Source organism: Nicrophorus vespilloides, unplaced genomic scaffold (assembly GCF_001412225.1).
Source record: "Nicrophorus vespilloides isolate i.1.1-1 unplaced genomic scaffold, Nicve_v1.0, whole genome shotgun sequence".
NCBI classification, from domain to species: Eukaryota; Metazoa; Arthropoda; class Insecta; order Coleoptera; family Silphidae; genus Nicrophorus; species Nicrophorus vespilloides.
The window spans coordinates 3,895-20,127 of record NW_017097314.1 but is presented as its reverse complement, the minus strand read 5'-3'; the positions used below and the strand labels follow the sequence as shown (position 1 = coordinate 20,127).

Below are 16,233 nucleotides of genomic sequence, written 5' to 3'. Positions count from 1 at the left end.
GATTTTGAGCCAACCGGGATTTCGAACGTCGGGATTTTGTTATAGTCGGGATTTCAATACAGCCGGGATTTCGAACGTCGGTATTTTGAGCCAGCCGGGATTTCGATACACTCTGGATTTTGAACGTCGGGATTTTGATATAGTCGGGATTTCAATAGACGGGGATTTCGATTGTCGATTTCGGCTTGCGATTGCCACCGGGTATGAAGATGTTGTTTAATTTAAATTTATTTTAAGACTGGTTTTATCAAAGGTTTCACGAATAGCGCTCAGAGTTTCACAGTGGGATTTGGACATGTGGAACGTGTAATGCGCACGATTTTTGTTAAAGAATTGTACATTTGGCCTCGGTTCCATTCGTCCGTGATACAAAGTTTGAAAAAGCATGAGGTAATATTTCTAAAAAATGCTCCTCTTGATCATTTTAATACGTATATTTGCAGCCACAAGTGATTGAATTGCATATACCGATTTCGGAGAAGATGAGTAAAATACAGACGAACCTATTGGATTTGATGAATCTATCTGTTAAAGAATTGAAGAGAATAAATCGAACTTTGGAGCTTCAAGTACATTAATTTGTTAAGAATTAACTAATGATAATAATTATATAATATTTTCAGCAAATCACGGTCGAGAATTGTTTGGTGAAGAATTTCCATAAGGTGCTGCAGTCGCAATTGGATTGCATTTGGAATCAGCTGAGTTCGAAGAGCAAACAGTTGATTGCGGATTTGAAAATTCTCAGGCATTTGCTGATGTGAGTTTAATAATGGAGAAGTCGAATTTATCTATTGAATTCATATTAGATCGCTCTTCTACTCAGATCCAGTGAGCTTCTACACCACGCTGATGACTTATAGGACTCTCGAGTACGCTCAGACCTCACTTTGGGTGCTGATGGAACCAGCGAACCAGTTATTCGCTAATGCCGCAGCTTTAGTCTTTAACACTAAGAAAGGTAATTAATCTTGTTACATTTACCTGCTTTTTCGATTTAAAAATAATTTGCGTCAATAGAACTAAAACCTGAATATTGTCCAAAATGGAAATCGCTAATGGAAATTCTGAAAGTGGAAATTCCCAACGAAATAAAAACACTGAGCGGAGATGAGAATACCAATGTTTTAATTTTATGCCAGGACGCGAAGACGTGTTATCAACTGAATCAGGTTATACCTATTTTATTCCCTATTTCCCTATTGATAATTGACGATTGTTAACAGTTCTTAACGCAAGGAGCGAATCATTACTTGCTGCTGATGGCGCTGCAGAAGGAACTCAAGTTCACAGCAGTCAGCACAGAATACCAGGATTGTGAACTATCGCAAACACTCTCGCAAAGCGTTTCATCCAAAGAATCGAAGAAAAGTAAACTCAACAATTCTGAGGTTGAAGAGCTGGAATCCATGAAAGACTCTTACATTTTATCTCTTACTTCCAATTTTCTTTCCGAGGATATTGAAGACGCTGCCGAAGACAACGACGTCACATTTGAACCATTCCCTGAGGTAAATATACACATTTTTTTTTTTGTTAAGTTCAATTTGTATATTTTTTTAGATGGAAAATATGAATTTCACGCAACTGTTGGAAGGCAAAAAGAAAGCGCCCACGATTCTCATACAAACTTTTAAACACTCGGACAATTTCCTTTCACTGCTGAGAACTTTGGATGAAATTAAACCGAATTTTATCATCATGTATCATAGTAATATTACAGCTATCCGACAAATTGAGGTATTATTTTGTTTACATTATTGTTTATTACTAATATTCATCTTTTCAGTTGTACGAGGCTCGGAGGCAAAAGAAGTCTTCGTTAAAAGTTTATTTCTTGATACACGGAGAGACTGTCGAGGAGCAAAGTTATTTGACTTCTTTGAGGCGCGAGAAGAAGGCTTTCGAGTATCTGATTGAAACGAAATCTGTTAGTAATTTATTTTTTTTAATTACTGTATCTTTGTTAAATTAATATTTTAGACAATGGTGGTACCTGAGGATCAAGATGGAAAGACCGATCAGTGTTTGGCATTGCAAAGGGATGTCAAAGAGGCGGAGGTTAACACGAGAAAGGGCGGAGCAACGGAAACACCCGAAGTCAAGAAAGTTGTGATCGTTGATATGCGAGAGTTCCGAAGCGAGTTGCCTGCTTTGATCCATAAGAGAGGAATGGAAATCGAACCATTGACCATAACAGTAATAGAAAATTGATTCAATTAGATTAGATTTTAATTAATTTCTTTTTAAGGTCGGCGATTACATTTTAACTAAAGATATTTGCGTTGAGCGTAAAAGTCTTTCAGATTTGGTGGGGTCTCTAAATTCCGGTAGATTGTATACTCAGTGCACTCAAATGAGCCGATATTATACTAGGCCGATGCTTTTAATTGAGTTCGATCAGAACAAACAATTCTCTTGGCAGGTAAATTGTAATATCTCCTTTAAAAAAATGATTTTATTAATTAATAATTTTCAGAGTAATTATATGATTTCTAGTGATGAAAATAGCTTCGAAATACAGCAGAAACTGCTGCTGCTGACGCTGCATTTCCCTAAATTGAAGATAATCTGGAGTCCGAGCCCGTACGCGTCTGCTCAACTATTTGAGGAGCTAAAGGTTGTATTTCTTCAATTTTATTATGTAATCGTCTTTACACTCTTATATATTACAGGAAGGTAAGGATCAACCTGATATAGAGTACGCTAACGCGATAGGCAGTGAACAAGACGTCGATGTAATTGAAACTAAATACAATACGAGCATCTACGATTTCGTGCAAAAGTTGCCGGGAATCACCTCGAAGAACATCGACATTTTCCTGAGGCGTTACAAGAACATGAGCGAAGCTTCGAAAGCCACTAAGGTATTAACTATACTTGAATAATTTCAATAATAGGTCATTTATTTTCTTACTTATTTTCAGGAAGAGCTGAAAGATGTCCTCGGTAATTCGGCTGACGTCGATTTGTTCTACTCGATCCTACACGAAAGCCACCAAATACCGGTCGCCCAGGACCAAATGAAAACCAAGGGAAAGCTCAAAAACAAATTTAAATTCTGCAAAAAGTAAATGAATTTGAATAAACAATTCAACTTGTAGACAATCTCATTTTAAAAATTGAATACAAAGTTGTCGGATTTGCGTTCGTCTTTGGATTCTGCTGGAATTGGCGATTGCAACGCGTATTGAGATCCTCTGAAACTATCGTCGAAATTCATTGGTACATCTATATCATTGTAGCTCCTAGTTGGAGAAATGTTCAACGTTTGCAGCATATCAATTTGATCATCGTACTGCTGCACCAAGTTCGACGATTCCAAAGTTGGAGGAATTATGTGTTGGTGGATGATTTCAACCAATGGTTTTTCCTGTGACATCTTCATCGCTGCAGTTTCCGTGACAGTTTCTTTAGGAGCGACGACAGTTTGCGGTATTTTGAATGGAGCAGGAAGCTTTTCCTTGACCGGAGTAGAAGGCTTTCCAATTGATTTCGGTGTCGGATTTTCCATTTTATCGGGAACTTTCCGAAACGATTCCGCTTTCCAATCCACGCAAATCACCTTCCGTTGTTGCAGTTCCTCAATTTCCAAGAAACGCTTTGGTAACTGCAAACAATATAATTTTTATATGCAACAAACAAACAAAAAATATATACCTTAGGATCAATGTTTAACTGGAACATCCTACTATCTGCAACAAATTCAAGTAAATCCCTGAGATCATAAATCTAAGCTACAAAATTACCAGACTTTGAGAGACGCTCTTGATATTGCTGCATGAGCACCTCGCAAGCTTCACTCTTCTCCTTAATTTCCGCAACGAGTTTCTCGTTGTTCTTATAAGCAACGTATTTTTTCGCGAATTCGACGACCGCTATATTTCGTAATCTATCGTTAATGTCTTTCTGGAGAATCGCTCGTTGCTTCTCGTCTTGCTTGTGCTGCTCCATAAGCTTCTCTTCAAATTCCAACTTCATCAACTCGATTTGGGTTTCCTTTAACTCCTTGTAACCCGGCGTTCTGTTCTGGTACTCTTCCTCCAATCTCCTATACTGCAGTTTACATCTTAACGACGCTTCTTCGATTTCGGAAATCTCAACTTTCATCTTTGCTTCTTTTAAAACATTCGCTTCCTCCAATTGCCTCGCAATTTTCTGCAACAAGGGAATCCTCTCCAAATTCCTGAAATTAATTGATATTTTGTTTTCTAATCTCTTATAAAATGCAACAACCTTTCGTTCTCATTTCTCATGAATTCCACTTGTGGCTTCATTACAGCAAGATGATCATTCATCAGTTTCATTTCTCTCTTCCTGCTTTCAATCTTCTTCTGAAGTTCAGCGCTTTTCTCTTTGTATACTGAAAATAATTAATATTTAAGATTATCATAAATAATTTGCTAATTTCTTACATTTTATATAAATACTATCCTCGAGTATTTTCATGTTTAATTTGTTCCTTTCTTCAATCAAACAACTCCAGTTACTAGAAGTCTGCGATTTACTTTCCATTTTGTAACTGTTTCAATTAATAGTACAAACTAATGAATTATTTGTATTAGAATTGTTTAAAGTTTGGCGTTATTTATATACCAACTAATAAATACTAAATGCTTTGTTTTTATACTAGGAAATAATACAAATTGTTTAAATTTTGTTTATTTTATGGTGGTTTCATTGACGAAGCATACGAAATTTAAAAAGAGGGCGGCCGTAGCCGTGTGGCTGTGATCATTTATATCATAAATAAATTGATATAAATCTCAATAAGAATCTAAAAAGCAATACTTTTCTTATATTTTCCATTTTTGTCATCTATTCTGCTCTTGTTAAGCTTATGAAGTGTATGAGATAAGTGATAGATGGCGCTAGAATAAGTAGTTTAGTTGGCTGAAACACGACATCGTCCCTGAATATACGTCAAGTCAAGTGTACGTGTACTGTTTGGGTGACATATGACATATATAATCTATGTTATTTAATTTATCGCCAAAATTAGGTAAATTGTGCCCTAGTTTCAATTGAAAACATCTGTAACTTCTATTAGAGTTCAAATTTAATCTATTCTATGCAACGTCTACAGTACGATATCAATGTGCATCTGTTGTTTTTTATACTATAACCAAAATTTCAATATAACCAAGTAAATGGTAGATGGATTTCTAAAGCTGTGTATTTGTGCAGGTAACGAATATGTCACAGGGTCCATCAGAGGACCCAGGTGGGTCTGGCCCTGGGGTCGCAGAGCATTCGGGCAATCAGGAATTGAATGACCTGAAAGATCAGTTCGAGCACCAGCAGACATTAATAGCACAATTGAAGGAGATGCTGAGGAAGGATGATCAAACAAGTGTGACCCAGGAGAAGGTGGCAGAATATGCAAACACTCTTACCAAGATGAATGCGAGGGCAAAGAGGAACCAAAACAAGGAGGGTGGTGCTAAAGACATTGCAAGGAAAACCATAGACACTCCTTCGAGTGAAAAGATGCTCTTACTAAGGCAACAAATAGAGCAAAACAAGTATGTTGTATTTGATAATTTGTTTATAGAGAAAGTTAACAATTAATTCAATTGTAGGGTAAAGTTGGCTGAGAGGGGAAAGAGTCAGAAAGGTGTGGAGCAAAGGGTGTTGCAGATGAAGGCTCAACTGGATGATTCCCAGCATTTCATTAGTCAATCAACGACTCCCTTAAATATATCTCTAATAGAAGATAGAGTAGACTACAGTCCAAGTGCAAGTTCGCAAGAGCTTTACAATATCCTTTTAAACAAAGACAAAAGAATAACTGAGATGAACATGAAAATGTCTAAATTGGAGGCAAATGTTTTAGATCTTCAGGAGAATCTAAAAGAGAAGGATTCCGTTATTGATGCCAGAACTAAAGCAATCACTTTGATGTCGGAAAACCTAAGCAAAAAGAGCAAAACTACTTTGGATACGTTGGACGATACTAAAGAGCAGATGCGGAAAATGCAAACCAATTTTATCAAATTGGAGGAGGATATGAAAGAGGAAAACTGCAAACTTCAGAATCTGTTGGACGAGAAGAACGTCGAGATATGCCAATTGAAAAGTGAGAACGATAGTCTTGTAGCAAGTAAAACGGAATTAAGCAAAGAATTGGATACTTATAAAGAAAGCGGTGAGAACGATTTGAAATTGCGAGAAAAGATTGCGGAATTGGAAGAAATGAATAGGAAGCTTCAAAGCAACGAATCCCCGAGGAATTCTCCATCGAGGAATGGTAAAAGAAATAAGCGCGGTAGAAGCAAATCAGGTAGACCTGTTGAAGATAACTCCGAACAGATTACCTTGTTGGAGAAGACAATTAAGGAGCTGGAGAAGAGCGTTGAAGAGTATGACAAAACCGTTAAAGAATATAACACCACCATTGAAGATCTAAAGAAGGAGAAGGAAGAATCTAACAATATCATTAAACAGCTTAGGAGTTCCACCGAATCCAGCGGCGCTGATTTGCAGGCTTTGAAAAAGCAGCTCGATGATTCTAACAAGAATATGATTAAAGTCAAAGCGCAGCACAAGAGTAAATTGAAAGAATTGAATAAGAAAATCGACGATTTCAAGAAGATCAGTAACGTTAACGCTGAACTAGTCAAAGTCGAATCGGAGAACTCTAAACTTACCCAGAAAATTGCCGAATTGGAAGAGGAGAAAGGACAGATGCAATTGCAATCAAATGGTAAAAAAAATTACAAAAATTTATATTTAAAGAAAAATAATTGTTTTAATTTGCAGATTTGGAAGAGTTTGAGGCAAAGATAAAAGAACATCTGGAGACGATTTCTGTGAAAAACGAATTAATTTTGAAACTCGAGAATGGTAATTTATTTTTGATTTATATAATTTATAAAATCAACTGAATTTACGGTTTTGTTTTATTCTTTTAGTTATTCAAGAGAACGAAGAGCAAATGAATTCTCTAACTTCTAGAGTGGAAACTTTGTCGAATGCGCGCAGCGATAAGATTCAATCTGATTTGACGTCCGTTCAATTCGAAGAGCAATTGGAGAAAATGGAGAGGGAACAACAAGAGATGTTGGAAGGAAAAGCTCTGATTTTGCAAGAAAATAAGGAACTCAAGTCGAAAATCGAGGTCTTGTCGAAGGAGAAGCAGGAGATTAATAGTAAATTGGAGAATTATCTGCAGGAGAATATGGAGTTGATAGACAGACTAGAGAAATTAAGTGCAGAGAAGGTATCTTCTGCGGAGAGCATAGAAATAGTCGAGAACTTGACGCAGCAAGAGAAGTTGGAACTGGAGGCTTATCAGAAGAACATAATGAGTAAAAACATGGAACAGCTCGAGGATAATCCGGAATTGAACGAGAGTGTAAACCAATTGACGGAAGAAACTTCGGAGCTGCTGCAACGTATCGAGTTGTTCACTGTGGAAAGGAAAGAGGTAATGGAGAAGATGGAGCAACTTACACAAGAGAACAACCAACTTACATTCCGAATCAAGGAGGTCGAGAATAATCGTGACGTCTTAGTTGAAACCTATGAGCAGCTGCAAACTGAGAAGGAAGAATTAGACGAGAAGTTGACCGGAATGGAAGAGGTGGAAAAAACCCTTACTGCTAAAACTGATGAATTGGAAAAGTATAAATCTATGATTGAAGATCAAAAGAAAGAAATCGAAGACTTGTACATGAAACTACAAGCCAATCAAAGTGCAGATGATGAATCGGTTGCAATTCGCAGCGAATTGGAATCATTGCAGAAACAGTACACGCATTTACTGAAAGAGAACGAAACACTGAAAAACGAATCCGAGAAGATCGATGATCAGAATGAACTGAAACAGTGCATTAGCGATTTAGAATCTAAATTAAGAAACAACTTGGAAGAGATTCATAACTACAAATCTACCATGGAAACGAATAATGTTAACCTGAAAGAATACGAAGTTATCATTAATGAGCAAAAGAATAAACTGAGCGATATGGAAATTGAAATGAAGAATTACAAGAATGAAGAAGCTCAATTGCTCGACGCTATCAACAAGTTGGAAGAGAACAAACGTGTTGAATTAACTTTCATGTCGGAACAAGTGGAAGAGTTGAAATCTATTCTCAGCGAAAATCTAGATCAAATGCAAAAGTATGACCAAGAACTGCAGGCGAATTCGGATACCATTAAATCGCTCACCGAAGAGTTGAAACAGTTGAACAACAAAATCCTGGAAACTGAACATTTGCTCGATTGCAAGGATGATGAGATCAAGCAAGTGAAACGGGAAAAGGATCAGATATCGGAGGAATGCGAATCAAAGTTGAAAGAGCAAGCAAGTACATTTAATCAAAAGCACGAAGAAATGAAATTGAAATTCGTTCAACTGCAGAAACAAATTGATCAGAACAGCGGATCGCTGCAGCCACTCGAAGGTAAAGTGCAAGAGTTGGAGAAGAAGAATAGAGATCAGCTAGAGAAAATGAAGAAGATTGCAGCAAATCTGAAAAAGAAAACGTTGGATTACAAAGAGCTCGAAACTAAATACAATGATGTCTCGGAGAAGTGGATGAACGAGAAGAAGGAGAAGGAAGAAATTACCAATGAAAAGGAGAGCGAGTGGAAATTGAAAATTGAGCAATTGGATTCGGATAATGAATCATTGAAATCAACGAATTCTGGTTTGATGTCTGAAATCAGTGCATACACTGCCCAAGTAGAGGACTTGCAAAACGTTGTTAGAGAATATGAAACTGAAATTAATTCCTTCCGCAATGAAATCGAGGCTATGAAGTTGAGCAGCAATAATAGTCTTAACGCTGAATTGAATAATAGAGATGAAAGAATAATTACCTTGAACGAACAATTGGAATCTTTGAGGTACGAAACTGATGCTAACTCCAACGCGTTGCAAATGAAAATCAAAGAGTTGGAGTTATTCATAGAATCGCAGAACGACGAGCTGAATAACTACAAAGATAGAGTGAATCGTTTGGAAGAAGGTTTATCGAAAGTTGAAGAAAGACGATTGAGTTTGGAAGGAAAGGCTATCCAATTGGGAATGCAACTCGAAGAAAAAGAGAGTTGCGTAGTCGAAGCTTCAATCAAGGAGGCCAACATCGAAGAACGATTGAATGCGTTGATAAAAAAAGATAAGTTGTTCAACGATCGCCTGAATGAAACATTAGATGAAAATCAAGAGTTGCAAGCGAAGAAGCAACATTTATTAGAAGAGAACGAGCAACTTAGAAAATCAATAACATTATTGGAAACTCAATTGAAGAGCTCTAACGAAGAAGTGGAAGATGTTGGTAAGGTTTCTGAAGAAAATGAATCTCTGAAGAACTCTGTGAATCATTTGGAGATTGAAGTGCACAAACTACAAAATAGTTTGGAGAACATGAAGTCGGAATCCGAGAAGAATGAAAATGAACTTCAAGAACAGATCCAGGAATTCAATTTGGAGAGAAAGAAACTGCTGGAAGAATGCGAGATGATGAACGATCAGAAAAATTCGTGGACTCAAATGCAAGAGGAATTCAGCGCGAAAATCGCGGTTTTAAATGAAAAACTTGATCAGCAACAAATCGAGTACAATGACATCACGACCAAGTATTCTGTTCTGCAGACGGAATATCAAATGTTGTTGAATAATCTAGAAGAAACTAGCAGTAAATTGCAGACTGTCGAAGCCGACAAGAATAACATGTCAGCTGAAATAGAGGAGATGCACGAAGTTAAGACTCAATTAGATTTCGCTAAGAATATGTTAAAACATGTCGAAGAGAACTCTCTTTTGGTGATGACTAGAAATGATCAATTGGAAAAGAAGATCGAAGAATTTACAACAAAGAAAGAGAATAAAATCGATTGGCCGGTACTTTCTCAAAATCCGTTCGACTTTGTCACCGAACAACCACAAACCGAACAAGACGTGCAATCTTTACATGATAAAATCAAGAGTTTGGAGTTCATGTTGTTCACGGCGGAGAAGGAAAAAGAAAATGCACTGATGGAATGCCATCAAATGTCCAGCGAATTAACTAAGGTGCTGTACGAGAAGGAAAAAAGAGGATTCGTCGAATTGGAGTCTCAAATTCAGCAGGGCGGTGAAATCGCTATATCAGCAGAAGTTAAAGCAGATTTACAACAAATGCAACCAGTCGTCGAAGAAGTTTGCGTCGCCAGAAAGGCTTACGTGTGTCAGCCGGAAAACCAGAATATGAACGCTTTCGGTGAGAACGACGACGGTTGGGCATGGGGAGCAGAGGAGGCGAAATTGGAGCAAGAGCACATGGAAAATGTCGGAAACGGTGCTGCTTATTACACGCAGAGAATCAAAGAGTTGGAAGCCAACGTTATGGTGCTTGAGGTAGAGCGTGAGAGTAATATGGAAGAGCTGAAGCAGTCGCAAGTAAAATCAGGAAAATTGCTTAAGAAATTAAAGGAGTTCAAAGTAAAGAACGACCAGTTGACTGCCAAATTGAAGTCTGCCAATAGCAGCGACGTTGGTTTCAAAGATTTAGAGGATGCCATGGTCGATGAACTGAAGTCACAGTTGGAAACGTCTGAGAAGAAGTTGAAGGAGATCATTGCAGAATTTGAAAAAGAAAAATTAGAGAAAGCTAATATCCTGAAGAGGGTCGATGTTTTGACCTCCGCTAACGAAAGGATGGTCGAGATGAAGGAAAAACAGGACATCGAAGTGATGGCTTGGCAGAGGCGTAATCGAGAACTGGCCGAAAAATTGGAAAAGTTCGAGTGGGACACGGACTCTTTCGAAACATCGAATACAGCAACCCAACAAACGACCGATCAAGGATCACCTGCCCACGAATTGAAAATTAAAGAGTTAAATGATGTTATCAACGAATTGAGCATCGATAACGAAGAACTACAATCTATTCTCGAGGAGCAGAGAACGTTGCTGAAGGAAGCTCAGAGAGCCAAATCCATGGAACCTATTTCGGAGAACATGAAAACGGAGACCGAATTTAACGCTTTGCTTCAGAAAAACAACGAATTGTTGAACGAGTTAACAACCACTCAAGAGAAAATGAACGAGGTCACACAACAGTTGCAAATGAACTACGTGAAGCGCACGCAGTTGGAGGCATGTGTTATGGAATGCAATATCATGATCGAAGAGTTGCAAACAAAAATTAAAGACAACATTGACAGTTTGGAAATCGAGAAATTGGAATTGCTGGAAAAGAATAAAGATTTATCATTTGAGGTGGACATGTTAGCCGAATTTAAATCGCAGTTAGAAGTCGTTGAATTCGAGAAGACCACGCTTTTCGAAGAATTGAAAGTGCTGAAGACGACGTTGCAAGAGAAAGATAATTTATTGCAACACCTGGAGTCGGAAAAGAATAATATGATTGAAGTGAGGAATGTACAAGAGAACGAAGAATTGAATGTGGTAAAAGCGTCGTTGCAGAATGCGTTGCAAGAAAAACAGAATTTAGTAGAACTTTTGGAGTCCGCAACGAGTAACATGGTGGAAGTTAGTAAATTGCAAGAAAACGAAGAGGCTTTTGCTCAAGAAAAACGGGATTTATTAATGAAGATTGAGGATTTACGTAATAAAGAAAGTGAATACTTGAGGGAAATTGAAATGCTTCAGGGAAATATTCAGCGGCTGGATGAAAACTCGAACGAATTGAATATTAAACTCGAAGATAGAGATAATGAAATTGTAAATTTGCAGAAATTGAAGGAAGAATTTGTAGCTCAAGTGAGCGTTTTGGAAAATGATAAATCTAATTTACTTGCTGCAGCGGAAGAGCAGAAGAGGCTTGATGCATTGGGAGATGAACATAGTAGTTTGGTTCAGGAACTCGAGGACAAAATCCTGGAGTTGCAAAGAAAACTAGAGAATCTGGAAAATGATTATCAATCGAGGCTCGAGCAATTGCAGTTGGAATGGTCGCAGCACGTGGAGCAGAGAGGCAACGACGTCGCTGAAAGTTGGAAGATGCACGTGGATATGAGAGAAAAGGAATTCGTGCAAACTGAACAGAAGTTACGCAATGACCTCGACTCGTGGGAAGGCAAGTACAACGCGATGGTGAACGAAAACAACGAGCTGAAGAAAAACGTCGATGATGAGATCAGAAATGAAATAGAGAAGATGACGGCATTGCAGAAGGAGGTGCTAGAGAAGCAGCATCAAATCAATGATCTGACGCGTGTCCTGCAGGAGAAACAGACGGAAATCGATAGCGCACACGTGCAGAGTAATAATTACATGGCGATTATCCAACAGTTGAATCTGAATATCGAGGAGGCCGCTAAAAAGGCCAAGGACGTTGAAGAGCTGCACGAGGAGAGGGAGGCCAAGATACAACTGCTGAACGAGAAAATTATGCAACTGAGCGAGAGAATCCAGGAGCTTGAATTGGAGTCGGATGAGTTGCGTCAAACGGTCGTCATCAAAGAGGACGCAATTGCTAGACAGGATGAAACCATCAAAGAGCTGAACACGCAAATAGCCAGCAGCTCGGATACGGAAAACGTCGTGAAAACATTGCAACTGGAACTGCATGAGAAGCAGAACGAGCTGAATGAGAACGAAATATATCTGGAGGATTATAAGATGCAGCTGGAACAATACAAGTCGAAGATAGAGACGTTGGAGAGGAGCGTCTTGGACCGTGAGAACGAATTGCGTGCTATGCAAGTGGAAATGCAAGCTGAACACGCGAGCGCGACGAATCACCAGCAGCAGATTTCCATGTTGAACACACAAATCGAGGAATCCCGTCTGCTGAACGAGAACTATTCCGTGGAATTGCAGAGATGCACTTACGAGTTACAATGCAGAGATGCGGAATTGGCTAGAATAAATGTTGCATTTACTGAGAGGGAGCAGGAATATGCTTCTCATCTGCAAGCGAAATCTTTAGAAATCGAATGCGTTTCTAGTCAAAAGATGATCGAAATCGAAGATCTCCAGGATAAATTAAACGAAATCAGATGCAAGGAAGAAGTCTTAGTTTCCACGGAAACCGAGCTGCGTGCCTACAAGCAGCAGCTGGAGGAGCAGCAGACGGAAATTGCCAATTTGCAGGTGAATCTGCAGCAGGAGCACGAGAAATTGAACGAGCGCATCGTGAAAATCGAATACGCCGAGAGGGAGATTACCGAGCTGCAGCAGATCATCGAGAGTCAACAGCTGACCATCGAAGAGTTGAAACGCGATTTGCTCGAGAAAAGCAGCAACTACGATGCTCTGATTGCCGAAGTCAGCGAAGTGCAAGAATTGTCAACGGCCAGGAGGCAACTGCAATACGAAGCCTCTTCGGCAGCGGACGAGAATCTTGCGGATCCGGTGAACAGGGCTGAATTGGATTTGGCTCTGTACATGTTGCACCAGAGGGACGTTCGTTGCGAGGAGCTCACAGTGGAGCTGATGCAGCTCTTGGAGGAGAGAGATACGCTGCAGTTGCGTCTGTCGAATGCCATCAGAGAGAAGGAGGATTTGCGTTCCAGGCGGACGTTGGAGGAAAGCGACGAAGAGGCTAACGTCGGCCAGACGAAGCAGGTCTCCCAATTAGGTGCTATACCGAAGAGTAGAGCAATTATTTTGGGTGCTACCGGTACCGAGATGGCGACTGAGGCTGCGGAGAGCTTGGAGGGAGGAGGCGGCGGCGCCTTGGCAAACAAGTAAGTCATAATCTCTTGCGTAAACATCGCTATTTTTTTTTCAATTTGGCGCTAATTCGGAGAGTCAATGTTTCCGCATTATCTCAAGTCAAATTTGTCAAACAAATAACTCCTGTTATTGTTGTTCTGGTAAATTTACTTTTGTTTACATAACAGTCGAGGATTTTCCTCGCCGGAAATGGTTTGCTTAATTTTCACGCTGATTATTTTCTTTTATTATTTTTTTCAGACTTTCCGAATTGAAATCGGTCGGTTATCGGAAAGACAAGACCATCTTGGATGAACAGGACATGCGTAGGATCCAGCAGTTGTCCATTCTGCAGCAGCACAAGGACGATGTTTCCAAGTTACCAGCAGAAGCAGCTGCGAGACTAGTCGATGCCAGTTATACATTATGTAAGTTCAATCAAACGAATCGATCGCAAGTTTTTTTTTTTTTAACAATTTCTTCTCCACTTTCAGCACGGGACGTTCAAAGCCCTTCGAAGGTTCTACTCAATTGGCTGTGGGGTAAGAGCACGCCAAAAGTAAACAACGTTTGATCCGGAACGTCACAGCCTATCTGTATTATGTGCCTACAACAGTGTAAGAATAGTGAACCAACCAATATTAATATAACGAGAAGAAAAAAAGAAACATATTTTAAATAAGTTACAGTGTGATATTTTGTTTCCGTTACGATGATTTTTGTATAACTATGTATTCCTGTGTAAACTTTTGTATCATAATAATTTTATTTTTGCATATAGGTTCACAGCATTTATGTTTTATTGAAGAAAAAAAAAGTAATATAAAGAAGATGATGAGGTGGAGAAATAATGATGATGTATATAACAATAAATGTATTCCAGTTTTATATATAGTTGTTTGCTCTGTGCGAAATTACATCACATTTCTTTTTCTTAATCTGCGGACCCAGAAGACTATGCCGACACAACTTGATGCCTGTACTTTTTTCATCACTCTAATTATATGCGCGATGTTTATTTTCCATGCAATAAATCTATAAATATGTGAGACGAAGCAGATCTTGCTTGTATTTATTCTACTGCATTTATTTCGTTTACTCATCTATTATTTGTCACTACCAATATAGATTGAATTCAATACAAAAACAAGTCATCTCCAGGTATTTTACTTCCATCGTCAATCGTTTATGCGAGAGAATTTAAAGTTAAATTCAGTAAATAAGTAGTTAACACCCCTTTGACACTAGGTGACAGCTGTCATTACGCAACCCATCGGAGTGCTGCAAGGCTCTGTTTTAGGTCCCCACCTATGGAATCTAGCATACGTATTAAGGATAGAACAGGCGTAACAGTTATCGGATACGCGGATGATCTTGCAGTAGTCGCTGTGGAAAAAACAAAGGAGAAGTTTGTGGAAAAGGGAAATCTGGTCATTCGTAACATCCAAGAGTGGATGGCTGATAGAGGACGGAGAAAACAGAAGCGGTATTGCTGATCGGAAGAAGGAAAGTCAGCACAATAAAGTTCACAATGTCAGGCATAAACATAACACCGAAGAAAGCTATCAAATATCTAGGGGTCCATATCGATAACTAAACAATGGAGGACCGAAGTCGAGTAAGAAAAGAGTGCTGGGGGCAGTGGCGCAATCTGTAATGCTACACGCAGCTCCTGTATGGGAAGAAGCGATGACGGTGAAAAGCTATAGAAGATTGCTTGAAACTGTCCAGCGAAAGTGTGCAATCAGGATATGCAGTGCATACAGGACAATCTCAAGAGATGCTGTACAAGTAATAGCGGGAGTGCCACCTATAGAACTACTTGCCACAGAGAGAAAAGAGAGGTGCCTGTTGATTTAACAAAACGGATGCGAGAGATAGATTGTGGCAAAGATGACAAACTTCAGAGAAAACTCATCACAGAAATCAAACCCTGGATTAATAGAAACCACGGCGAAGTAACTTTCAGATGTACTCTCTACCAAGGTAGAAGATCAGAGGAGAATGGAGAGAGAAAACGAAGAAAATGGCAGTGGAAGCCAACACTGATTCAGACTATCAACATCTCAGAGCAGTATCAACAAACAGGACCTTAATGCTCACGAAGAAGACGAGAGGTTTTTCGTGGGTAAGAATCCCACAGTACCATGAATTCACCGTTTTCCTCTCCTCCCGAAAAAGAAACCCATCGGTTGAGAAACACTGTTACATAAAATATTTAATAGTAGTATTTCAAGTTTAAACTTTTTTATGCTAATATATTCGTATTCCAAATTGTTTGTAAATTTAAATTTTTCATCCCTTCAACATATTTATAATGCACTTAGCATTTCTCTCGGTATTTGGAAACATTTTTCAACTTTTAATAACAACAACAAAAAAAACTACACTTTACAAATTCTATAATTTAACTTTTTACTTATTTCAAGTTTAAACTTTTTTATGCTAATATTTTCGAATTCCAAATTTGTTTGTAAATTTAAATTTTTCATCCCTTCAACATATTTATAATGCACTTAGCATTTTTCTCGGTATTTGGAAACATTTTTCAACTTTTAATAGCAACAACCAAAAAAAAAACTACAATTTACAAAAATCTATAATTTAACTTAGATTTT

The 16,233-nt window shown here is 38.6% G+C and overlaps 3 protein-coding genes across 4 annotated transcripts; 2 read left to right on the top strand and 1 right to left on the bottom strand.

Annotated features, from left to right (window-relative positions):
• The first annotated feature begins 239 nt into the window (after positions 1-239).
• LOC108559737 (DNA repair endonuclease XPF) lies at positions 240-3,103 on the top strand. Of its 2 annotated transcripts, XM_017917082.1 has the most exons (13): positions 240-390; positions 444-569; positions 624-760; positions 810-961; positions 1,021-1,172; positions 1,227-1,511; positions 1,564-1,740; positions 1,790-1,930; positions 1,984-2,199; positions 2,252-2,425; positions 2,480-2,620; positions 2,676-2,867; positions 2,928-3,103. In XM_017917082.1, exons 1-13 carry the CDS (start codon positions 310-312, stop codon positions 3,072-3,074), a joined length of 2,121 nt encoding a protein of 706 aa, XP_017772571.1. In that variant the 5' UTR covers positions 240-309; the 3' UTR covers positions 3,075-3,103. The 2 variants fall into 2 exon arrangements, with proteins under 2 accessions (XP_017772571.1, XP_017772572.1); XM_017917083.1 differs by lacking the exons at positions 240-390; positions 444-569 and having other exon boundaries at positions 683-760; positions 827-961.
• On the bottom strand, positions 3,085-4,472 carry LOC108559738. Its single transcript, XM_017917085.1, has 5 exons — positions 4,416-4,472; positions 4,237-4,363; positions 3,750-4,186; positions 3,661-3,695; positions 3,085-3,610 (listed from the first exon to the last, which is right to left on the bottom strand). Exons 1-5 carry the CDS (start codon positions 4,447-4,449, stop codon positions 3,116-3,118), a joined length of 1,128 nt encoding a protein of 375 aa, XP_017772574.1. The 5' UTR covers positions 4,450-4,472; the 3' UTR covers positions 3,085-3,115.
• A 433-nt stretch (positions 4,473-4,905) lies between these two features.
• Positions 4,906-14,274, top strand: LOC108559736 (protein lava lamp-like). Its single transcript, XM_017917081.1, has 7 exons — positions 4,906-5,002; positions 5,188-5,525; positions 5,583-6,706; positions 6,763-6,846; positions 6,915-13,647; positions 13,877-14,043; positions 14,110-14,274. Exons 2-7 carry the CDS (start codon positions 5,197-5,199, stop codon positions 14,187-14,189), a joined length of 8,517 nt encoding a protein of 2,838 aa, XP_017772570.1. The 5' UTR covers positions 4,906-5,002; positions 5,188-5,196; the 3' UTR covers positions 14,190-14,274.
• Positions 14,275-16,233: the final 1,959 nt, after the last annotated feature.